The sequence below is a fragment of the Salvelinus sp. IW2-2015 genome, linkage group LG35 (assembly GCF_002910315.2).
Source record: "Salvelinus sp. IW2-2015 linkage group LG35, ASM291031v2, whole genome shotgun sequence".
In the NCBI taxonomy this organism is placed as follows: domain Eukaryota; kingdom Metazoa; phylum Chordata; class Actinopteri; order Salmoniformes; family Salmonidae; genus Salvelinus; species Salvelinus sp. IW2-2015.
Genome location: NC_036874.1, coordinates 12,039,565 through 12,064,960, shown reverse-complemented (window position 1 = coordinate 12,064,960; position 25,396 = coordinate 12,039,565). Strand labels below are relative to the sequence as shown.

The following is a 25,396-nucleotide window of genomic DNA, read 5'->3' as shown; positions in this document are numbered from 1 at the left end:
GCGCTAGATATTATACTGACCCAGACGGCAGCGCTAGATATTATACTGACCCAGACGGCAGCGCTAGATATTATACTGACCAGAGCAGCGCTAGAATTATGACCCAGAAGGCAGCGCTAGATATTATACTGACCCAGAACGGCAGCGCTAGATATTATACTGACCCAGACGGCAGCGCTAGATATATAACTGACCCAGACGGCAGCGCTAGATATTATACTGACCCAGACGCAGCGCTAGATATTATACTGACCCAGACGGCAGCGCTAGATATTATACTGACCCAGACGGCAGCGCTAGATATTATACTGACCCAGACGGCAGCGCTAGATATTTAACTGCCCCAGACGGCAGCGCTAGATATTATACTGCCCAGACGGCAGCGCTAGATATTTATACTGACCCAAGCGCAGCGCTAGATATTATACTGACCCAGAAGGCAGCGCTAGATATTATACTGACCAGAAGCAGCGCTAGAATTATACTGACCCAGAAGGCAGCGCTAGATATTATACTGACCCAAAGGCAGCGCTAGATATTATACTGACCCAGAAGGCAGCGCTAGATATTATACTGACCCAGAAGGCAGCGCTAGATATTATACTGACCCAGAAGGCAGCGCTAGATATTATACTGACCCAGAAGCAGCGCTAGATATTATACTGACCCAGAACGCAGCGCTAGATATTATACTGACCCAGAAGCAGCGCTAGATATTATACTGACCCAGAAGGCAGCGCTAGATATTTATACTGACCCAGACGGCAGCGCTAGATATTATTACTGACCCAGACGGCAGCGCTAGATATTATACTGACCAGACGGGCAGCGCTAGATATTATACTGACCCAGAAGGCAGCGCTAGATATTATACTGCCCCAGAAGGCAGCGCTAGATATTATACTGACCCAGACGGCAGCGCTAGATATTATACTGACCCGGAAAGCTAGCTTGCTCTGTAAAAAAATGTAGCTTCAAATAAGTGTGTGTATTATAGTTGACTTGTCTTTCTGATCCGTTCATGTATGTCTCTGTCCTGATGAATCTCTTCTTCCAGTGCGGAGGGCAGCCATGTCTCTGGGCAGAGTAACGGTCGGGACCCCCAGGCTCTGGCCAAGGCGGTGCAGATTCACCACGACACGCTGAGGACCATGTACTTCGCCTGAGCACCACCCCACACCACCACCACCGCACTTAAAACACACACACACCCCCTGCCTGCCAGTCAAGGAGGGTTGCAGCCCCCCACAACCAATCAATCCGGACCTGACACTGTGTAGAGGGGGGGTGGGGGAAGCCCCCCGCAATGGACTGAGGATGCAGACAGACGATGCTTTAAAACAAGAGAGGAAGAACTTGGCACTATTATGCAATATTAAACCAGCCCGCTGCTTTTCCTGTCCTGGGCACCCTAACTCCGCCCCCACCTCCTCCAGGCCCTCCCTCCTTTTCTCCGGTCATGAAGGAGATCTGTGGTTTTGATTCCGAATGTGTATGGTCGACGTTGCAGAATTCATTCCCTTTCGTCATCATGCCTTTTACCTCAACTCAGTTTAACGGCAGCAGTTTGTTAGTTCTGTTTTGACTTTTCTTTATCAAAGGTTGAGAAGAAGAAAAAGATGAGGAGTTTGAAGGGTGGATCTTGATCTGTGCAGAACTATCACGGCGCACCAGCTTGCCACTTATTTTCCTCTCCATCTTTTTTTTTGCCAATGGTGACTTATCAAAAGTGTGAACGTGTCAATGGACACTGTGTACAAGGAGACAACACAAGCTCTTATTTTGAGCACAGTGCCACCTGGAGTCTGAACGGTGTAAATGCTCTCTTCAAAAGTCCCAACCTGTCTGGGGAATAAGCTATGATGCTAATCATATGATTTCTTACTCGTTATCATTTGACTTGAACCAATAAGTGATGTGCGTATACAGTGGCACACATCCATAGAGGGTAATACAATGATATCAAACCCTAGGTCAGTCCCAGTCCCCTATGACATAGGTCTAATGTGCTGTCACATCAACATTGCAATGTGACCCTGTTTTGAATTTTCTTTCCTGTACATCATGTTTGATATTTAAGATGCTTGTTATTTTTTTTACCATTCTTTCCAGTATTTATTAGTACGCTCAAGATATAGTAATTTAATGAGACAAGCATTTATTTCTGCATTCTTTCATGCTATCTGCTCTCTTGCATTTTAATTTTGTTGTGTAAGATCCTAAATTGAATGACAGATCATGTTGCTTTCCTCTAGTGCAATAATATTTTAGCTGAGGGAAGGAAGCATCTTCTAGAGGATACGACTTGAATGTCTGGAAGTCTGTAGCGGTGAGTTACGAGAATGTTCTAGAACCCAGATCTCTTACGAGAGCACTTACCCCGTTGCTCCTCTTTATGAAGGGAGTATCGGGGGGTTCAGAGGTCTAAGGGTTGTGCGTTATGAGTTAGAAATCAAGTGCCTGGTTTTGGAAATGAACGGTTAAATTGAGGTTGTACGGATGGATTATGACGTGGCGGTCCTAGCTTTCAAAATGTATTCGAACAAGGAAGTTAAAGGGCAAAGTTTAGCTGGAGAAGTTGACTTCAAGCTACATTTTGCCTCATTTTTGACAGAAGTTGCATCACATTGAAATCATTGCGATAGAAAATATATAATGTGTGTGTGTGTGAGTTTCTCCTATCGTCTTTGCCTAATAGCAGCGGTATTTTAGCAGATCAAGTCGTGCTGCACTCTGCCTCTATCCTCATCAGACATGGATCTAGCTGCTTTATCTACATGTACTCAAGGTGACTAAGAATCGAGGCATGCCTCAGTCATGAGCAGCAGGAGAGCGAAGCTGACAAATTCATTTTCCCATATAACTGACCATCCAAACCAAATAGTAGCTAGCTGTCTTCTAGAGTCAACAGTTCGATGAATCTTGGAAGTCCGGGAGACTGAGCGAGTGACTTGTGTGGTCGCTGCTTAGCTCCTATGTGCTCTGTGACATGAGGCATGCCTAGTGGTGTTCAAAAGAGAGACAATTATCTGCACTAAAATAAGTGTGTGTTGGACCGAACACATGCCTCTGGTGCTGTGGGGGGGGGGAATTACCGTTGGGAGGTTTACCGTAGTAATCCTCCCAATGAAGTAGACGAGAGGGTCTGTGTTATGTGGGGCACTGTAGGGATTTCTCGTCCTAACTGTTAGTTGGAAACGGTTGCCGTTTGAGAATCTCTTGTTTTGACAGTACAATGATACAGTTCTCAAGGCAAGGACTGCCCCAATAGGTGAACGGTAGTGAGGGCCAATGGTAGAATCCTGTGTCCCCCCTATAGTTGCGTTTGACTGCCTTCCCAACTCTAGCCTTCCCCTGGCTGGAAGCCAATGAGTTTGAGCCTTCATGATCTTCACTAGTGTCCAAAAAGCCTTTTTCAAAAGCCAGATTGGAAGAAGTAACTTATATATGTACATTTCACATTATTGTAATGCACACACCACTTATTTTTGCTAACAAAAAAATCAAACCTATGTAGTTGTTTAGTTATTCATCATTAAATGGTAATAAAATATGCAGAGTTTTTGATAATGCAATAGACTGTTGTTGACTCGTGGCAATGTATAACATTATTTGTGTATTTTGGCGTGCGTACAGTGGCGGTAGCTCTATTTCGACATGTAACGTGTGTCTGGGTTGTTATACTGTTATGGATCGGGATGTGGTGGACTTCTATAAGTAAGAGGTGCTTGTATTTCTGTCACTCTTGGCAGCTGTTGACAGCTCCTCCCTGTTGTCAAAGAATACAAATAAATCATCAGACTTAGAGCATTGTAAGAGCATTGTTCTGATCCTGCCTGATCGTCTTTCTCAGGCGAGGGGAGAGCGGGAGAAACCGGGGCTTGTCAAAGTGTTGTAGACCCACCTTTAAAAAGATGTAGTTGATTAAAGAATGAGATGATTACCTTGACTGGTCATCTTGAACGTTTAGTACCAATGTGGCCCGCGGTGTTTTAGGTTAAGCCTTGTGGGTTATGAGGCCCCTTAAAGGCCAAGTTGCTTTTCTCCTTTCTCCTAGCGCAACCACGGGCACTTCTTGTGCTCAGAAATACAAAGCCTTAAGGCCTCCAGTAAGTCTGCAATGTGACAAAGTATATAATCTAATTTAGTTTTTTCCACTTTCTCCTTACTTTTGATTCCCGTTGCCAGAGGACTACATTCCATAGCCTGTAGATCTGCCATCAGATTCCCCTGAGACCTAAGTGGAGAAAATATGGAAGACTAGAGGACAGAAGAAGTTAAGTTTGCTCTGTAAATGTATGATCCAATGGTGTCTTGGATCAGTTTGTTAGTGTTGTGCTTGGTTGGTAAAGATTCGTTTTTTTTTGTTAGATGGGTTTTTTGTGCATGTGGCTGGTTCTGGTGTATGTAAAGTGAGAAGTAGGGCTAAATGACATTTGAGGGAGGTGGTGTGTATGGATCAGTACATGGTTTAGCAAGCGACAAGCGTAGTTATCATCCAAGACATGATGATGAACGTCAAGGACTGTATAGAACATTCTGATTTTCCTGGGCAGAAGAACACATGTTTACATATAGCAGATGTGTTTGCCTAACATCCTTACGTTACAATTCGCTAAATCGTCAACGTTTTTCAGATGTTCGTTTGTATGTTAAGCATTTTTTTGTTGTTGCATAGTTTATAGATATTTATGAGCAAGGCCTTTCTAGTTCTTAAACATCACCCCAGAGTTTGCTATACTCTATGGAAAAGTAGCTATGTGTGTTCATTCCATTGCCTGTGACGCACAGATATACTGGATTTTGAGTTGTATGTTCTTTTCGGTGCGGAAGGTAAATCTGGCAGAGTGAAGAAGTCCACAGAAAGTGCCTTTCTTTATGGTGGTGCTGTAAAACAAAAGTCAAATGGCAAATGAAAAAGACGTCATCTCATTTTTCTTTGAAAAAAAAAAGATGCATTGCAATGCAGAAACACATGCGTTTATGCACAGTACACACACACATGCACGCATACCAAGATGCATACTGCAGACACGCAGTCTGTTTTATTAAAGACGGAGTATATGATTGTGGTTGAGCGTTCACTTAGTGGTGCATTTTGAGTTTGGACCAATCGACTCGGTTGGTTGGTACAGTGGAACTTGCGTTGACAAGCGAGGTCATAGTTAAAACCGATGTGTGTGTGACAGCCTGGTCCACGAATGACGAACATAGCACAGCACTTTATAGACTGCCACTCTCACTCGGACACAAAGCCACAAGGTTTTCTGTCTTTGTTCCTCCTCCAATCCCCGCCTCCCAGATACAGTGGAGTGTCGAGGACTTGTTATTATGTGCTTGAGGAGATTTTCCTCCTCTGGGAAAGGGAATTGGATTACGACACCAAACGAAACGGTTGCAATCGCTACTAAGTGGTCATTTAAAGGTGTGCCTCCAACTCATGTGACGCCGCTGATGATGACTGTCAGCCTGCGTTTTGTGGTTTCTCCTTAATCTGAAACCACAAACGGTTTTGAAGTGTTCCAAAGTAAGGCATCCATATTAGGATGTCGGCAGTTGTCTGGCCCATGGCATTCTCTCATCCTTGTGCAATGCCTCGCCCTGCCATGTGTCTGTCTTGTACCTAATGGAAGGATAGTGGGCCTACTTTCATTGGGGTTTTGGGGCAGTTCGGCTGTGGAATAAGACTGTATGAGTCATTTGGGGTACCCGTCAGTCCAGGGGGGTGATACCTTTTACAAGAGATTAAAAAACAATGCGCCTCACTTACCTTTTGTATGCTGCATATGTTATACTACATGAGAGGAAAAACTGCAAATATTGCTTTGGTTATTACAGTATAATGCTTGATTAATACCTGATTATGATATTCTCATAACTGTTTTAGAGACGGAAGTATAACTAAGATATTCTCTTGTTTAGTTTTTTTTGTTGTCTTAACACTTATCTGACTTGAGCCGAACATTTAATTTTGTCGTCCTATTTAAATGTTCTTTTTAATATATATATATTGCAAAATATTTTATGCTGTATTTATGGAGTGCATAAACGAGCAGCTAGCTAGAGTCTCCGCAACATTGGCAGCATGGTGGAGGTGGAGCTAGGGGACGAGGCCTTAAACCCCCCCTCCATGTTGAAGCCTTATCCTCCCCAAACACGCAAGCACAGCAACGTGGTGGTGGGCGGACAGAGGGGCACAGTTGAGCAGGGGCATCTGTTTTAAATTGGGTATTAATTGTAGACCCCTGCGTTTTAGCTTTCTGTTAGGTTCCTCGTGAAGGGAAGAGGCCTTCTCATATGTCCTCATCACCTTATTGTACACTCTAGTCCCTCTCTCCTCCCCGGTTCTCTCCTCCCCGGTTCTCTCCTCCCATCCTGATGAGCACACTCCCACCCACCACTCCCACACGTTGCATCTCATCTCTGTAGGGGTAGGGAAACTTCACTGAACCACACGGACTGAGCTGAGCCTTGTAAAACCTGACTTCCTCATCCAGAGCTGCTAATATGTTAGCCATGTAAACTCCTCTGGCCTGGTGGAGTACAGGTGGGTGAAAATAGAGGAGAGAAAAGGAGGGATGGATGGTGCTAAGGCAGAGGATGTTAGGTGTGGCTTCTGTCCTTTCATGTCTCCTCTGTGGAGTTTTTTTCCTTGTGCCAGAGACTTTTACACAGTAACGAGTAGAGACTAAAGTCCCATTCCACTCAAATGCAAGCCTCCGCCTTAAGTGTGTTCTTACTTCGTTGGTGGGCTTTAATTACAACTACAGAATGCCTGAGTTGAGTACAAAAAAAGGCCCAACTCCAAAATGGCATCCTCGTGTTTCTTTTCAAACCACTAACAGTGCTACAGTAGTTGGTGAGCCCCAACGTACAAAAGTGTATGTTTCCCCACGTGTATGGATGTAAGAACAGGAGCCCGAGGGTTCTGTGTGCTGTACTTAGACTTGTACCTGTGTAACGAATCAAGGTGTTGTAATAATGAGTTGCTGTTCTGTTTGCCCACTGTCCGTTAGTCGTTCCCACCTCACTCTAGGGTCAGAGGCATGGAGCTTTGAAGGGGTCGTCAACCCTGTTCAGAACTTCAATAGGCTTTTTCTACCTATTACCCACAGACAAATCCTTTAAGACATGTTGACTCCATTTCGCTATCTGTTTGATGTGCAAGCAGACGCTGCTTGCTTTCAGTCCATTCACAGTCCATGTTAAAATTTTGAAATAACGTTTGCCCGAGAGATTATCGGATGCTTGTTTTCCCAGTGTTAAACTGGTTTGAAGACCGATCTCGTCAGTGGCCAAGGATGCTGGACTTTTTAAAATGTTTTCCTATATGTTTCATCGGTATCTTGAGGTTATTTTCTATTTGACGTGCGGCCGGTTTGTGTCCTTACTTTTTAATTGAATGTCAGTCAGGATTGTGTGCTGTGATACCATTTTGAGTCCTGAGGCACCAGCTAAAATCAATGGGTGTTTGATGATACGAACAAGGTAGCCACATGAGTTCCATGCCTCTGGCTTTGTTTCAGTCTCTGTCTCTGTGTGTCTCTACTCTGTATGTTTCAAACTCTCTGTTGTACCAACAGGTCTTTTTATATTTTAGTTTTAAATGTCTTTGTTTTGTAATTCTCTTTTAGGCCTTTAGTGTTGCTTTGCTTAAGTTTGAAGTGTATCTTTCACGAATACTTGCAATAAAAAGCTTTGCTTTCAAACCTTTCACGTTATGATATTTGTTTCTAGACCGCGCACGCACACGTGATCACACACACACACACTCACCCCTCTTTAATTTATGGTGGAGTATAAATAAAATAATTTGGCTATACCGCTGTAGTCACTAGCCAGTTCTATTGAAGGTGGGTTCAGTGCAGATGTAACGTTACTAAATGATTATGATGTCATTGCACCGTGTTCTAATTTTATTGTTCTATTATTCTTCTGATTTTCTGTTGCACCAGACAGTTGCCTGTAGTCTAGACCCATTGTGCTATTAGTCTCTTCATTTCAAGGAATGTAAAGAAGTAGTCTCGAGAAGTAGAAGTCAGAACATCTTTTTTGATAAGTAACTCCTGTATAGTGTGGCAAAGGGAGTGTATATTACTGGAAACGGTCTAAGTTTTACTAGTAAACGACTAGAATTTTGGTAACTTTCAAGGAGTATATGGAATTTGATCATGACAGCTAGTGGCATTTTTGGGTACTTCAGATTATCACAAGTGTCTAATCTCTGGAACTCTGTGTGGCTTTATCACATGTAAAATATGTTATCTAATAAGGATGTAAAATATAACTTTGAATGACAATGGTATAAAACAGGAACCCTAAATATAAACCAATTTAGTGAATTAATGAGGGTTTCACCGTGAGATATCCTTCTATTTTTTTACACTTTTTACGTTGTCAATATGTGTTATGAAAATGTTTTGTGGCAGTATTTGGAAGAGTTGCAGAGTTGATTGTAAATAATGCCATTGTGTACTAGTTGCTTTCATTAATTTGGTAATTTTCTCATAAACCATATGGTTTATCCACTTGAAGCTCATGGCAAATATTAGACACAGAGAGATATATATATATATATACATACATACATACATACATACATACATACATACATACATACATAAACACACTCAAGCAAACATAAGTACTTCGACAACCCCTTCAAATTAGTGGATTTGGCTATTTGCTGACCCTGTATAAAATCAAGCACACAGCCATGCAATCTCCATAGACAAACATTGGCAGTAGAATGGCCCGTGCTGAAGAGCTCAGTGACTTTCAATGAGGCACAGTCATAGGATGCCGCCTTTCCAACAGGTCAGTTCATCAAATTTCTGCTCTGCTAGAAATGCCGTGGTCAACTGTAAGTGCTGTTATTGTGAAGTGGAAATGTCTAGGAACAACAACGGCTCAGCCGCGAAGTAGTAAACCACACAAGAACGGGACCTCCGAGTGCTGAAGCCTTGGTCCTTGTCCTTGGTTGCAACACTCACTAGCGAGTTCCAAACTACCTCTGGAAGTAACGCCAGCACTAGAACTGTTTGAAGGGAGCTTCATGAAATGGGTTTCTGTGGCCGAGCAGCCGCACACAAGCCTAAGATCACAATGCCAAGCGTTGGCTGGAGTGGTGTAAAGCTCACCGCTATTGGACTCGAGTGAGGAATCACGCTTCACTATCTGGCAGTCCAAAAGACGAATCTGGGTTTGACGGATGCCGGTAGAACACTACCTGCCCAAATGCATAGTGCCAACTGTCAAGTTTGGTGGAGGAGGAATAATGTTATGGGGCTGTTTTTCATGGTTTGGGGGAGTCCCCTTAGTTCCAGTGAAGGGTAATCTTAACGCTACAGCATACAATGACATTCTAGACAATTCTGTGCTTCCAACTTTGTGGCAACAGTTTGGGAGAAGGCCCTTTCCTGTTTTAGCATGACAATGCCCCCGTGCACAAAGCGAGGTCCATACATAAATGTTTTGTCGATCAGTGTGGAAGAACTTGACTGGCCTGCACAGAGCCCTGACCTCAACCCCACCTTTGGGATGAATTGGAAAGCCGACTGCGAGCCAGGCCTAATTGCCCAAAGTCAGTGCCTGACTTCACTAATGCTCTTCTGGCAGAATGGAAGCAAGTCACATTAGCAATGTTACATCTAGTGGAAAGCCTTCCCAGAAGAGTGGAGGCTGTTAAAGCAGCAAAGGGGGACCAACTCCGTATTCATGCCCATGTTTTTGGAATGAGCTGTTTGACAAGCAAGTGTCCATATACTTTTGGCCATGTAGTGTATACTTATACTTATATTTTAAGTTATTCAAGTATAAATGACCATAGATTACCTACTAATTATCAAAATTACCTAAGATTACAGAAACTTTAGGAAATTACCAGTAGCTTTGCAACCATACACCTGTACAATGCATTATGACGCCGTTATAATGTATTGTAAGATTTGTCATAAGCATGTATGACTAGGACTAGGGTACAGTATAGCCTAGCCTACTTTGGAAATCTGAACCTGTCAACGTTTCAGGTTAAGAACCACGGGAATGCAGAATGCAATCTAGTCTACCAACTGAACTTTATTTCATTTTCCACCATTGCCTCAAATTAAATGAATCATAACAAACTGGTTGTAATGAAAATGGAAAGTGTACCCGAGTGCACTGAACCAGTTCAACCCTCCTGGAAAATATGGGATGGATTGAATTGAAACTCCTAAAATCCCATTTTTTGTCACATTTATCCTTCACTAAGTCTATGGCAGAATGAATCCTCAAGGACACTCATATCTCTCCGTGGAACAGTCAGTGCACAAAGATGGCGTAGCAATCGGACGTGTGTTTGCTTTGTCCCGTGTTAATTAGTCTGTAAATAGTCTGTTTTTAATTTCTTTATATATTTTAATCACACTTTCCATCTACGAACTAAACATACTTTCCTTCAACCCGCCTCGCGCAATGTGGTACGGATCTGCAATTTTTTGCAGCCAGCTTTAGCTCGGACAATTACCTGCCAGTCTGCACAGCGCGATATCAACCCGGAGCATATCGGACTGCTTTTCTCCACCACATCACCGGATTCCTGCCGCAAGCTCTGGACCATTACACCGGATCATCGCAGCTAGCTAGCTGCAACCAAGTGGCTACTGTTGGCTAATGCTTCTGTGCCGAAGCAAGCGCCAGTTAGCCTTGAGCTAGCCTAGAGCTAGGCCCATCTCCCGGCCAGCCGACGGAGTATACCAGCTAATTCTTGGGCTGCAATACCTCTTTTGCCAATTGGCATGGACCCTTTATTGTCGACACGGAGCCCCGCTGATCCATCACGACTGGTCTGCCGACGTGGTCTCAATAGGCTTTTCCGTTGTGATGTCGCCAAAGAGCCATCTGCTAGCCCCGGCCCGCTAGCTTTCTGAACGCCGTGTCTCCCGCTCGCCTAGCGTAGTAGCGACTACCGAACTGCTCCCTGACTCACCTATTGATGCTCATTGGAACCTATGATCACTCGGCTACACAGCTGATGCCTGCTGGTCTGTTCAATAACACTGTACATCATTTTGTTGATCTTTCGGCCCCAGCCTCGAACTCAGGTCCTTTGTGTACCTAACTGACCCTCTCTGCCCATTCATCGCCATTTACCCGTTGTTGTTTAAGCTCTCCCGACCAACACCCATGATTGCTTTATGCCTATCTCTAATGTCAATATACCTTGTCTACTGCTGTTTCACTTAGTTATTATTGTTTTATTTCACTGTAGAGCTCCCAGTCCTGCTCAACATGCCTAAGATAGCTCTTTTGTCCCACCCCTCACGCATGCAGAGACCTCACCTGGCTTAACTGGTGCCTCCAGAGACCCAACCTCTCTCATTGTCACTCAATGCCTAGGTTTACCTCCACTGTACTCACATCCTACCATACCATTGTCTGTACATTATACCCAGAATCTATTCTACCACGCCCAGAAATCTGCTCCTTTTATTCTCCGTCCCCAACGCACTAGACGACCAGTTCTTATAAGCTTTAGCCGTACCCTTATCCTACTCCTCCTCTGTTCCTCTGGTGTTGTAGAGGTTAACCCAGGCCCTGTAGCCCCCAGTTCTACACCTATTCCCCAGGCGCTCTCATTTGTTGACTTTTGTAACCGTAAAAGCCTTGGTTCCATGCATGTTAACATTAGAAGCCTCCTCCCTAATTTTGTTTTATTCACTGCTTTAGCACACTGCGCCAACCCTGATGTCCTAGCCTTGTCTGAATCCTGGCTTAGGAAGGCCACCAAAAATTCAGAAATTTCCATCTGCAACTACAACATTTTCTGTCAAGATAGAACTGCCAAAGGGGGCGGAAGTTGCAATCTACTGCAGAGATAGCCTGCAGAGTTCTGTCTTACTATCCAGGTATCTGCCCAAACAGTTTGAGCTTCTACTTTTAAAAATACACCTTTCCAGAAACAAGTCTCTCATTGTTGCTGCTTGTAATAGACCCCCCTCAGCCCCCAGCTGTGCCCTGGACACCATATGTGAATTGATTGCCTCCCATCTATCTTCAGCGTTCATACTGTTAGTTGACCTAAACTGGGATATGCTTAACACCCCGGCTGTCCTACAATCTAAACTAGATGACCTCACTCTCACACAAATTATCAAGGAACCTACCAGGTAAAACCCTAAATCCGTCAACATGGGCAACCTCATAGATATCATCCTTACCAACTTGCCCTCCAAATACACCTCTGCTGTCATCAACCAGGATCTCAGTGATCATTGCCTGCGTCCGTAATGGGTCCGCAGTCATTCGACCACCCCTCATCACTGTCAAACACTCCCTAAAATACGTCAGCGAGCAGGCCTTTCTAATCGACCTGGCCCGGGTATCCTGGAAGTATATTGATCGCATCCCGTCAGTAGAGGATGCCTGGTTGTTCTTTAAAATTGCTTTCCTCACCATCATTAATAAGCATGCCCTGTTCCAAAAATGTAGAACTAAGGACAGATATAGCCCCTGATTCACTCCTGACTTGACTGCCCTTGACCAGCACACACTGTGGCGTACTGCATTAGCATCGAATAGCCCCCGCTATATGCAACTTTTCAGGGAAGTCAGGAACCAATACACACAGTCAGTTAGGAAAGCAAAGGCTAGCTTTTTAAAACAGAAATTTGCATCTTGTAGCCCTAATTCCAAAAAGTTCTGGAACACAGTAAAGTCCATGGAGAATAAGAGCACCTCCTCCCAGCTGCCTACTGCACTGAGGCTAGGAAACACTGTCACCACCGATAAATCTACGATTTCAACAAGCATTTTTCTACGGCCGGCCATGCTTTCCACCTGGCTACCCCTACCCCGGCCAACAGCTCTACACCCCCCGCAGCAACCTGCCCAAGCCACCACGCTCCTCTTTCACTCAAATCCAGATAGCTGATGTTCTGAAAGGGTTGCAAAATCTTGACCCCCTACAAATCAGCTGGGCTAGACAATCTGGACCCTCTCTTTCTAAAGTCATCCGCTGCAATTGTTGCAACCCCTATTACTAGCCTGTTCAACCTCTCGTATCGTCTGAGATCCCCAAAGATTAGAAAGTTACCCCGGTCATCTCCCTCAAAGGGGGAGACACTCTAGACCCAAACTGTTACAGACTTATATCTATCCTGCCTTGACTTTCTAAAGTCTTTGAAAGCCAAGTTAACAAACAGATCACCGACCATTTCGAATCCCATGTACCGTCTCCACAATGCAATCTGGTTTCCGAGCTGGTCATGGGTGCACCTCAGCCACGCTCAAGGTCCTAAACGATATCATAACCACCATCGATAAAAGACAGTACTGTGCAGCCGTCTTCATTGACCCGGCCAAGGCTTTCGACTCAATCAATCACCGCATTCTTATCAGCAGACTCAACAGCCTTGGTTTCTCAAATGACTGCCTCGCCTGGTTCACCAACTACTTCTCAGACAGAGTTCAGTGTGTCAAATCGGAGGGCCTGTTGTCCGGACCTCTGGCAGTCTCTATGGGGGTGCCATAGGATTAAATTCTCGGGCCGAATCTTTTCTCTGTATACATCAATGATGTCACTCTTGCTGCTGGTGATTCTCTGATCCACCTCTACGCAGATGACACCATTCTGTATACATCTGGACCTTCTTTGGACACGGTGTTAACAAACTTCCAAATGAGCTTCAATGCCATACAACTCCTTCCGTGGCCTCCAACTTCTCTTAAATGCTAGTAAAACTAAATGCATGCTCTTCAACAGATTGCTACCCGCACCCGCCCGCCCGACCAGCATCACTACTCTGGACGGTTCTGACTTAGAATATGTGGACAACTACAAATACCTAGGTGTCTGGTTAGACTGGGAACTCTCCTTCCAGACTCACGTATTTACGTGAGTATTCCAGACTCACGTTGACTGAGAACACGTTCTCATTTGCAGCAACGACCTGGGGAATAGTTACAGGGGAGAGGAGGGGGATGAATGAGCCAATTGTAAACTGGGGATTATTAGGTGACCGCGATGGTTGAGGGCCAGATTGGGAATTTAGCCAGGACACCGGGGTTAACACCCCTACTCTTACGATAAGTGCCATGGGATCTTTAATGACCTCAGAGAGTCAGGACACCCGTTTAACGTCCCATCCGAAAGACGGCACCCTACACAGAGCAGTGTCCCCAATCACTGCCCTGGGGCATTGGGATCTTTGTTTAGACCAGAGGAAAGAGTGCCTCCTACTGGCCCTCCAACACCACTTCCAGCAGCACCACTTCCATCAGTCCCCTGGTCTCCCATCCAGGGACTGACCAGGACCAACCCTGCTTAGCTTCAGAAGCAAGCCAGCAGTGGTATGCAGGGTGGTATGCTGCTGGCCCATACATACATACATACATACATACATACATACATACATACATACATACATACATACGTTAAGCATCTCCAATCCAAAATTCTATCTAGAATCGGCTTCCTATTTCGCAACAAACCCTCCTTCACTCATGCTGCCAAACATACCCTCGTAAAACTAACTATCCTACCGATCCTTGACTTCGGCGATGCCTTTTACATAATAGCCTCCAACACTCTACTCAGAAAACAAATGTAGAAACTTAGGCCAGTTGGTTCACATCAGGAAGTGCTATAACAGCCTGTGCACATTATGGTTGTATTATAACACTCTCAAAAATGTAATTTTAGTGGAAAGGAATTTCCCTTTGCTGATGGGAGGATCTAGACCTGCATAATACACGTCTCTACAACCTTTGACTGACTAACTCAATTCAAGCTGTCTATTTATGTTGGTAGGAATGGCCATTACGAGTAGGAAGCCCGGTCAGTGTTACTGGGTGACAGACTGGGAGACCAATAACAAGCTGCTCACGGACACCGCCGAGCACCAACGCCACCATTCACAGCAGACAAGGCAGGAGGGGCGGGCCCTGAGGCACCAGACAGCCTGTAAGGTACAGAGACGGAGAGACAGGGACTGTTATGGATGCCTGATGCCAGCCAGCAGGCAATGCATTGACAGAGAGATGACCAACTCATGTTCACATATATACCCCATAATAACAAAGTAATACTGTGTGTGACCGTGGGCTCTTCTCCGTCTCTCTGTCAGACACGCTGGGATGAGAGTGACAGCCGAGACAGGCTGGTTGACAGGATCAATGAGGTCACCGAGCAGAAGGACAGACTGCAGTTCTGCATACAGGCAATGGAAAGAGAGATCAAAGCTCTGACACAGGTCACTAATACTTGTCATGGCAGGAAATGTGGGAGAACTACTTAATGTTCAACTCACTTTACTATCCAAAAACATCATCAACACTTATACTGTAGTACGCATGTCACAGAACACAATCTGTCAGTGTCCCTAATTTGTTAACTCTAGGGACCTTAGGGAATCCACATCCTACTATGCTTTTTGTATGCATTGTTGTGTAGTCTGGTGCAGTCTACTCTACCCAAATCCTACCCTTATTAAGTAAGATAATCATAATCTAATTGTGCCTGAGGGGTGTTATTTTTGTTCTGTCTGGAAGTATGTGTGCTTGTTGACAATGAATGATAGCACACATGTTTAATCATCTAGCGGATCTACCTTGGGCGTTTAGTACAATCTGTATTGTCAACCCTGTCTGTCTGTCTGTCTCTGTCTCGCTCCCAGGTGAAGGAAGAGACGGAGAGGGCCCTGGCGGAAACGGTCTTGCCCCTGGAAGTGGTAGTGGAGTGTCTGACCCAGAGAGAGGGCCGGCGGGGGAGCGAGCTGGTCAGTGACCCCCTGGACGGCCAGCTGAAGAGGGAGGCCCAGAAGATTGACACCATGCAGCAAGAGCTGCAGCAGCACATCAGCAAGGCCTTCGAGCAGCTCTGGTAAGACAGGATAGAGATTTAACTGCCGAAGGTCTTTGGTTGTGTCTCGGGATATGGTTTAATTGAACCATGGAACATAAAGGGTTTCTATCTAACAGGCAGCTGTGTTGCTCTTAAAAATAAAGGATAATGCGATTTGAAACCGAAACGGGTGGATGGTACTGACAATTTGAGGCATGTGTGTCATCTTGATTTAATTTCACCATTGCTTCATTAAGATGAATTGCTTCATTAAGATGAATTGCTTCATTAAGATGAATTGCAGCAAATTTGACAGGATTCGTTAACTGCGTTCTGTAGCCTATGTGTGCTGATGTTTGCATATAATTAGGAAATCGAACACTAGAATGGACATTAACTATCTTATGACGGTATAAAAGGTTAGCCATCTTGGTCAGGGAGTTGGGCAGCCAGTGCTGTGATTAAAATATTGTGAAAACAATCAATTTAAAGATCATCTTCACAGTATGTTTATTAGCTAACTAGCCAAACAGTTTTATCTTTTCAAATTAACTGCCAATATGCCAATGTTCCATACAAACAATGCAGTCAGTCCACAGCCATACACTGGCTGAAATCAGTTGATGATATTTTAGAGGCTATTTATACAGAAAATTGGTCTAAAACCTGTGTAAACTGTACTCATAATGATATGACAATATTTTAGGTTGACAATTCTTTTACACAATTTCGGATACATCACATGCCTTTCTTTTATTTTCCTGCATAAGTAAAAGCAGGAAATGTATCATTTATGCCTCTACTGCCATTCATTCCATTTGGATTTCTCCCTGACCAAAACGGCTGCCATTATCATACCGTTCTGGAGCTATGAGGGTTTATGACATATCCCCTCTAGTAATTTAATAGGATCTCTACTGATGTATACTTGTGTGTCTATATTTCTATGCGGGTGATTCATCTAATTTCCCTTCTTAGCAATGTAGCATCAATAAAGTTTATTCCATTTAACTTCAAGCTGTCTCAAGGAAGCCCACCAACAGCTGAACTTTGACCTAACCAACAAGACTGAAGCCCTGGATGTGGACCTATCATGCCTGTCACTCACAGACAGGTCACCTGACATATCCTTCAAGCTTGACCCCACCTACGTACCCACTAGGTAAGGACGGGAGCAGAGTAGTGCCTTGTCAACCTACTGAGTCAACATGTGTAGAATAAAGGAGATGATCATGAGTGAAATTATACTGTATATTTCTAGGATATATCTTGGAATTTTGTTTTACATAATCGTCACCCCTAAATACTTTGTATTGGTGTTCAGATAGCAGAACACTCAATGGCAGACAAATTCTCAGCCTTTACCTAAATCTTGATTTATGTTCTTTTGAACCACTAAACCTCTTCTGATCCTCTAAACCTGAAACCTTTTCTAATTTATAACACAGTACTTATAGTGTACAGTACTTACCAATGTATAACTGTGGCTGATGTATTGTCTTGTACCCTGCAGTGCCTCCACACAGCAAGAGTGGGAGCAGTTCACCCACTACAACGTGACCCGGGCTGAGGAGGAGATGCAGGCTTCCCTACAGCTGAGGGAGACCATGACCTCTACAAGGATACAGGTGCTAGAGGACTGATCTAGGATCAATTTACCCTCCCCAAATCATAACCTTAACCATTAGAGGTAAAAACACAAGACTGAGCTTAGATCAGTGTCTAGGGGCAACTTCAACCTACTCCTACAAAATAATGTGTGGGTGGAACTATCTGTGTATTAGGGGAGGAGGAGAGCGATACATGTTATTAGTAGCACAGGAAGTCAGGGTCGGGGAATGGAAACTGGGGAGGGTGGGGGCTCGTGTGGATGTACAGTCAGAGACCATTTTACGAAGTATGGAAACTGATACCATTAGGCGTATAGGGCAACTCCCATAACAAACGAATAAAAAAAGGATGTTGCTAAGTGTTTTTGGACTGCATTTTAATAATATGCTTGCTGCCAATTTCAAACTGTAGGCTGGTCTAACCTGAGGCTGGTCTAGCCAGAGTGGGTACAAATCCCGGCCCGTACCATATTCTGCATCTCCCTCCTTCTCTGTCCTCTCTCATTTCATGCTAGCCCCGTTTGAATAGAATGAAAATACTTTAAAAATCAATATATATACCACCGAACAATAATATTAACGGAACATGCAACAATTTCAAAGATTTTACTGAATTACAGTTCATATAAGGAAATCAGTCCATTGAAATAAATACATTAAGCCCTAATCTATGGATTTCACATGACTGGGAATACAGATATGCATCTGTTGGTCACAGATACCCTTAAAAGAAAGTAGGGGCTGGATTAGAAAACCAGTCAGTATCTGGTGTGACCACCATTTGCCTCATGCAGTGCGACATCTCCTTTGCATAGAGCTGATGAGGCTGTTGATTGTGGCCTGTGAAATGTTGTCCCACTCCTCTTCAATGGCTTTGCGAAGTTGCTGTATATTAGCGGGAACTGGAACACGCTGTCGTACATGTCGATCCAGAACATCCCAATTATGCTTGATGGGTGACATGTCTGGTGAGTATGCAGGCCAGGGAAGAACTGCAACTTTTTTTATGTACAGATCCTGATGACATGGGGCTGTGCATTATCATGCTGAAACATGAGGTGATGGCGGCGGATGAATGGCACAACAATGGGCCTCAGGATGTTGTCACGGTATCTCAGGGCATTCAAATTGCCATGGCTAAAATGCAGTTGTGTTCGTTGTCCTTAGCTTATGCCTGCCCATACCATAACCCCATTGCCACCATGGGGCACTGTGTTCACAATGTTGACATCAGCAAACCATACACGCTGTCTGCCATCTGCCTGGTACAGTTGAAACTGGGATTCATCTGTGAAGAGCACACTTCTCCATCGTGTCAGTGGCCATAGAAGGTGAGCTTTTTCCACTGAAGTCGGTTACAACACCGAACTGGTCAAGACCCTGGTGAGGACGACGAGCACGCAGAAGAGCTTCCCTGAGATGGTTTCTGACAGTTTGTGCAGAAATTTTTCGGTTGTGCAAACCCACAGTTTCATCAGCTATCCGGGTGGCTCATCTCAGACCATCCCTCAGGTGAAGAAGCTGGATGTGGAGGTCCTGGGCTGCCGTGGTTACACGTCGTGGTCTACGGTTATGAGGCCTGTTGGACATACTGCCAAATTCTCTAAAATTACTTTGGCCTCCAATAAAGAAATTACATTGGCTTATGGTAGAGAAATTAACATTCAGTTCTCTGGCAACAGCTCTGGTGTACATTCTTAGTCAGCATGCTAATTGCACGCTCCCTCAACTTGAGACATCTGTGGCATTGTGTTGTGTGACAAAACTGCACATTTTAGAGTGGCCTTTTATTGTCCCCAGCACAAGGTGCACCTGTGTAGTGATCATGCTGTTTAATCAGTTTCTTGATATGCCACAATTTAAAATATATATATACAGTCAGGTCTGTAATTATTAGCAGCCTTGATAAAGATGAGCAAAAAAGACAGTATAAAATAATTAATACAAGTACTGAACTATATTGCATGCACATTTTTGGGGTGGAAAATGTATTATTTTATACTAATATAATTGCTCAGATATAGAGATTTATGTTTAACAACGAATAAAAAAACTCACAAAGATGGGGTTTAAAATTATTAGCACGCCTGATTTCAGTACTCCAGCACCCTCCCCTTGCGAGGATAACGACTCTGAGCCTTTTTCTAAAATGTTTTAGGAGATTGGAGAACATATTGTGAGGGATCTTAGACCATTCCTCCATAAAGAATCTTTCCAGATCCTTGATTTCCTTCGTCTGCTCTTATGAACTGCCCTCTTCAAATCATACCACAGGTTTTCAACGGGGTTCAAGTCTAATTGCTCCTGTAACTCCCTCTGGATAAGAGCGTCTGCTAAATGACTCATGTAAATGTATGTCCAGAGACTGAGATGGCCATTGAAAAATGTTGATTTTGTGGTCAATTAACCATTTCTTTGTGGATTTTGATTAGTGCTTGGGGTTATTGTCTTGCTGGAAGATCCACTTCCGGCCAAGTTGTCAGTCTCTTGGCAGAGGAAACAAGGTTTTGGGTTAAAATGTCCTGGTACTTACTACGAGGTAAAAAAAAGTTTGTGATTCCATTGACCTTAAAAAGGGCCCCAGTACCAGCAAAATAGCCCCATAACATCAAAGATCCACCACCATATTTTACCGTAGGTATGAGATACTTTTCTGTATACAGTGCATTTGGAAAGTATTCAGGCCCTTTCACTTTTTCCACATTCTGTTAGGTTACAGCCTTATTCTAAAATGGGTTAAATAAAGAAAATTCCTCATCCATCGTCACACAATAGCCCATATTGACAAAGCAAAAACTGATTTTTAGAAATTTTTGCAAATGTATTAAAAATAAAAGCATAAGTATTCAGACCCTTTGTTATGAGACTCGAAATTGAGCTCAGGTGTGTCCTGTTTCCGTTTGTCATCTTTGAGATATTTGTACAACTTGATTGGAGTCCACCCGTGGTAAATTTAATTGATTGGCCATGATTTGGAAGGGCACACTCATGTGTATATATAAGGTCCCACAGTTGACAGTGCATGTCGGAGCAAAAACCAAGCCATGCGGTCGAAGGAATTGTCCATAGAGCTCCGAGACGGGATTGTGTCGAGGCACAGATCTGGGGAAGGGTACCAAAACATTTCTGCAGCATTGAAGGTCCTCAAGAACACAGTGGCCTCCATCATTCTTAAATGGAAGAAGTTTGGAACCACCAAGAATCTTCCTAGAGCTGGCCGCACAGCCAAACTGAGCAATCGGGGGAGAAGGCCTTGGTCAGGGAGGTGACCAAGAACCCAATGTTCACTCTGACAGAGCTCTAGAGTTCCTCTGTGGAGATGGGAGAACCTTCCAGAAGGATAACCATCTCTGCAGCACTCCACCAATCAGGCCTTTATGGTAGAGTGGCCAGACGGAAGCCACTTCTCGGTAAAAGGCACATGACAGCCTACTTGGAGTTTGCCAAAAGGCACCTAAAGACTCTCAGACCATGAGAAACAAGCTTCTCTGGTCTGATGAAACCAAGATTGAACTCTTTGGCCTGAATGCCAATAGTCACGTCTGGAGGAAACCTGGCACCATCCCTACGGTGAAGCATAGTGAGGGCAGCATCATGCTATGGGGATGTTTTTCAGTGGCAGGAACTGGGAGACTAGTCAGGATCGAGGGAAAGATGAAGTACAGAGAGATCCTTGATGAAAACCTGCTCCAGAGTGCTCAGGACCTTAGACTTCACCTTCCAACAGGACAATGACCCTAAGCACACAGCCAAGACAACGCAGGAGTGGCTTCGGGACAAGTCTCTGAATGTCCTTGAGTGGCCGGAGCCCGGACTTGAACCCGATTGAACATCTCTGGAGAGACCTGAAAATAGCTGTGTGGTGACACTCCCCATCCAACCTGACAGAGCTTGAGAGGATCTGCAGAGAAGAATGGGAGTAACTCCCAAAATACAGGTGTGCCAAGCTTGTAGCTTCATACCCAAGAAGACTCAAGGCTGTAATTGCTGCCATAGGTGCTTCAACAAAGTACTGAGTAAAGGGTCTGAGTACTTATGTAAATATATTTCAGTTTTTTATTTTTAATACATTTGCAAAAATTTCTTAACCTGTTTTTGCTTTATCATTATCGGGTATTGAGTGTAGATTGATGAGGATTTTTGTTTTGGTATCCATTTTAGGAGAGGCTGTAACCTAACAAAATGTGGAAAGAGTCAAGGGGTCTGAATTCTTTCCAAATTCACTGTATGCTTCTGTATATGCTGTATATGTGGCCAAATAGCACCGGTTCCAATTCAAGTGCCAATGGCGTTCATCAAACTCCAGGCGGTGCTATGGTCAGACGCTACGGTCATATATTATATACAATATAGCTCAGAATTTGTATTATTTATTTTATACAGTCTTTTTTGCTCATCTTTATCAAGGGTGCCAATAATTATGGACGTATTGCAAAGACACCAGTAAGTGGACTTCAGTAACTGTTGTATTGGAATGCTGGTGTAGGGGATTGTTTAAGCTGAGGAGGACATATGGGTTTATTTCAAAGGCATGAGGTAGCACTTGTTTTATTTGCCTCAGGCTGAAGCGGTGTAAACTGTATCCGGAGAATATCATCCTGATCGATATACAGTACAGAAGCATTCAACAGGAACGGGACTCTGATCAATAAATGCTGTAGATCATCTTTACGAGGGGATTGTAATGTGTTCCAGAGGGTTGTTGGTATTCTCACTCACACAGTCTGAAGAGGACATTGTTATCCCCTTTTGAAAACATCATAAGCATGTTTTTGGGATAAGTTTGAAAGACATGTTACACCCCAAAAAATTGACATGATTGGCCATTTTCATAAACTGACGTGTATCTAAGTATAGCAAGATCATCCTCTCCAAGAGTGTCTCAGAGTAGGAGTGGTAATCTACTGTAGGATCAGGTCCCCCTGGTCCATATAATCTTATTCATTAGGATCTAAAAGTCAAGACTGATCCTATATCAGCCCACCTTCTCTGAGACTTTCTGAATACGGGCCACATATTCCTTATAACTGCACCGTAAGACTCTTACTCATCTCTCTCCTCTGTGTGGTGACTCTTACTCATCTCTCTCCTCTAATGCCCCCATCTCTTATGTCCCTTTAGAGCCAGAATGACCTGGAGGGGCAGCGGATCACCACTGGGTTCAACCTGCGCAAGAGGGCCCACCAGCTCCAGCAGGCCTGCAGTCAGCTGCACTGGCAGCACACGGCTGTGAGTACAGAGTCCTGCTCATTAGGGCGCACAATGGAAAATGTATTTCAATGCAAAATACTGTTTTGACTAAATGTACCACCATGTATCCAGAGCTAAGCCTTAGAAAGGCTCTTGTTAAGTGTTAATGACATGCTTAGCTCTTACACTGGGTCCTTCTCATGCTATACATCCACTAAACCCATTAGACGTCTCTCTGAGACGCACTGACCTAAAGCTGCTCTCTCCACCCTTCAACTGATCTCCCTTCTAATCAGAGCAGTACAGCCATTTTCCTTTGTTAGCGCTCCACTGGGCCCTATCCATCTCCATAGACATGAATACATATAGTCCTGGTAAGGAAGTCCACTCCAGAGGCAATAACAATAGCAGTGCCTGGAATGCACAGGGAGGGATTAGATAAGACTGGGGTCAATGCAGGGAAGGCAGATCGCCTAGGTTTCTCATGAATGTGTTCTGGATCAGTAACATCATATATACAGTAGAGTACAGTAGGCCCGAACAAGAAGTGGAATCTATGAATCAGCTATTGTGTGAGAGCTAGAGGCTCGACCAAGAACCATAGAGAGCATAGATCGTGATAAGGTAGTATTGACTAGCATAGAGTTTAGAAGGCAAAGAGGACAATTCTAGACGGCCCTTCTTAGCTGTGGGAGGTTTCTCAGGCTTCTCAGTGCTAACTCTGTGATTCTTTGGCTCTGTATGTCCCACCAGACCAGAGAGGAGATCACAGAGCTGTTGAGGGACATCAATCATCTTGAGCAGGAGCTGCTGGCTACGGCGTGTCCCCTGAAGCTGGTCCATACCAGGCTGGAGAACAGGAACTCGAGGCCCGGAGTGGACCTCTGCCGAGACCAGGTAGAACCATAATAATAGAATTACTGTAATGCGGAAAAAGCCCCTCAATCCAGGGCAATTTGACAGTACACTCACTATGACCGCTGGTCCACACGTCAAGGGAAATTGACTTGAATGGTAATGTTCGTTCTACTCATTCTATTTCTATGGTTGATTCTAACTTGTAAAGCAGGAATGGGTATTCTTTGGTCCTGGGGGTCGTTGTGTGTTCAGACGTTTGTTCTATGAAAGCCTGCACAGATTGACCCTTCAGAGGACCTGAGTTGTTGTAAAGGTTGATTTTGTCATGGAAAAGGAGCAGTGTCTCTGTTTGTCATAGGATACTAGACAAAAGAAATAAACGCAACATGTAAAGTGTTGGTCCCGTGTTTCATGAGCTGATGTAAAATATACCAGAAATGTTCCATGTGCAATTTTTATTTTATTTCTCTCATTGTGTGCACAAATTAGTTTACATCCGCATTAGTGAGCATTTCTCATTTTCCAAGACAATCCATCCACCTGACAGGTGTGGCATATCAAGAAGCTGATTAAACAGCATGCTCATTACACAAGTGCACCTTGTGCTGGGGACAATAAAAGGCCACTCTAAAATGTGTAGTTTTGTCACACAACACAATGCCACAGATGTCTCAAGTTTCGAGGGAGTGTGCAATTGGCATGCTGATTGCAGGATTATCCACTGCTATTATCCACCAGAGTTGTTTCCAGAGAATTGAATGTTCATTTCTCTACCATAAGTCGCCTCCAATGTAGTTGTAGAGAATTTGTCAGTACGTCCAACCGGCCTCACAACCGCAGACCACGTGTAACCTCCACATCCGTCTTCTTCACCTGCGGGGTCGTCTGAGACCAGCCACCTGGACAGCTGATGAAACTGAGGAATATTTCTGTCTGAATAAAGCCCTTTTGTGGGGAAAAACTCATTCTGTTTGGCTAGGCCTGGCTTCCCATAGCTGCGCCATGCCTTGTCATGTGAAATCCTTAAATTAATGAATTTATTTTAATTGACTGATTTCCTTCTATGAACTCTAAATCAGTAAAATCATTGAAATTGTTGCATGTTGCGTTCATATTTTTGTTCAGTATATAATGTGTGTCCATACCTTGACTCTGTGATCTCTGTAGGTGCATTCTGGACTGGTGGAAGAGGCTAAACAGTTGGGAGCCACCATAGAAGCATTACAGCAGAATCTAGCCAAGTCTATGTGAGTGTATGTGTTATTGAGTTGCTATGAAAGTGAGCACATCATATATCCACCGCGTATGACTCGTTCACAGCATATTCAACATATGATGTGCTCCCTTTCATAGCATATTGCCGTTTAATGTAAGGACCCCCCCCCCCCACACCATCTAACCCTGTGTTGCTGTTCTGTGACCCTGTGTACCAGGCACTCTCTGCAGTCCCTAGAGGAGCAACAGGCCTGCATGGGAGAGGATCTGTCCAGGAAGCAGGAGGCCCTGGAGCTGGAGCAGCGCAGCGACCTCATCCGCCAGCACCTGGAGACCCTGTCTGAGGCTGAGACAGTCAAGATCATCCCTGGAGTCACCGTCCCCATCCCCGGCTTCACCAGAGAGATGTACTGATGAGGAGGACACGCACGAACGCACGCACCCTTTCATTCATGGCCGTAAAGCGTTTTGAAATCCACTATGTATGGAGCGGTTGTACTTTGACTCCCATTCCCTGACTGAATTGTGGATTTACAATAGCGACCAATTTAACTAAAGCCTCACACAGTTTAAAATGTGCTTTTTATTACAAAGAATACGCAGCAAAATATACAATATGTTTAAAATATATAAAAGTTATATATAAAAGTTACAGAATAAGGAATTGTTTTTAAAACGGATCATTTTAGAGCGTTATATA

General features: G+C 44.1%; 1 protein-coding gene and 1 pseudogene across 2 annotated transcripts in view; both read left to right on the top strand.

The window, feature by feature from the left end:
* The window catches only part of LOC111958909 (protein argonaute-3), a 35,788-nt gene extending 29,625 nt beyond the window's left edge, over nucleotides 1–6,163 (top strand). For both annotated transcript variants that reach the window (XM_023980250.2, XM_023980249.2), the window contains exon 19: nucleotides 1,058–6,163. In XM_023980250.2, coding sequence (XP_023836018.1) covers nucleotides 1,058–1,166 — 109 coding nt within the window. In that variant the 3' untranslated portion in view covers nucleotides 1,167–6,163. The remainder of the gene's footprint in view (nucleotides 1–1,057) is intronic.
* Nucleotides 6,164–14,793: 8,630 nt separating this feature from the next.
* On the top strand, nucleotides 14,794–25,157 carry LOC111958690 (tektin-2-like; annotated as a pseudogene).
* The last annotated feature ends 239 nt before the right edge of the window (nucleotides 25,158–25,396 follow it).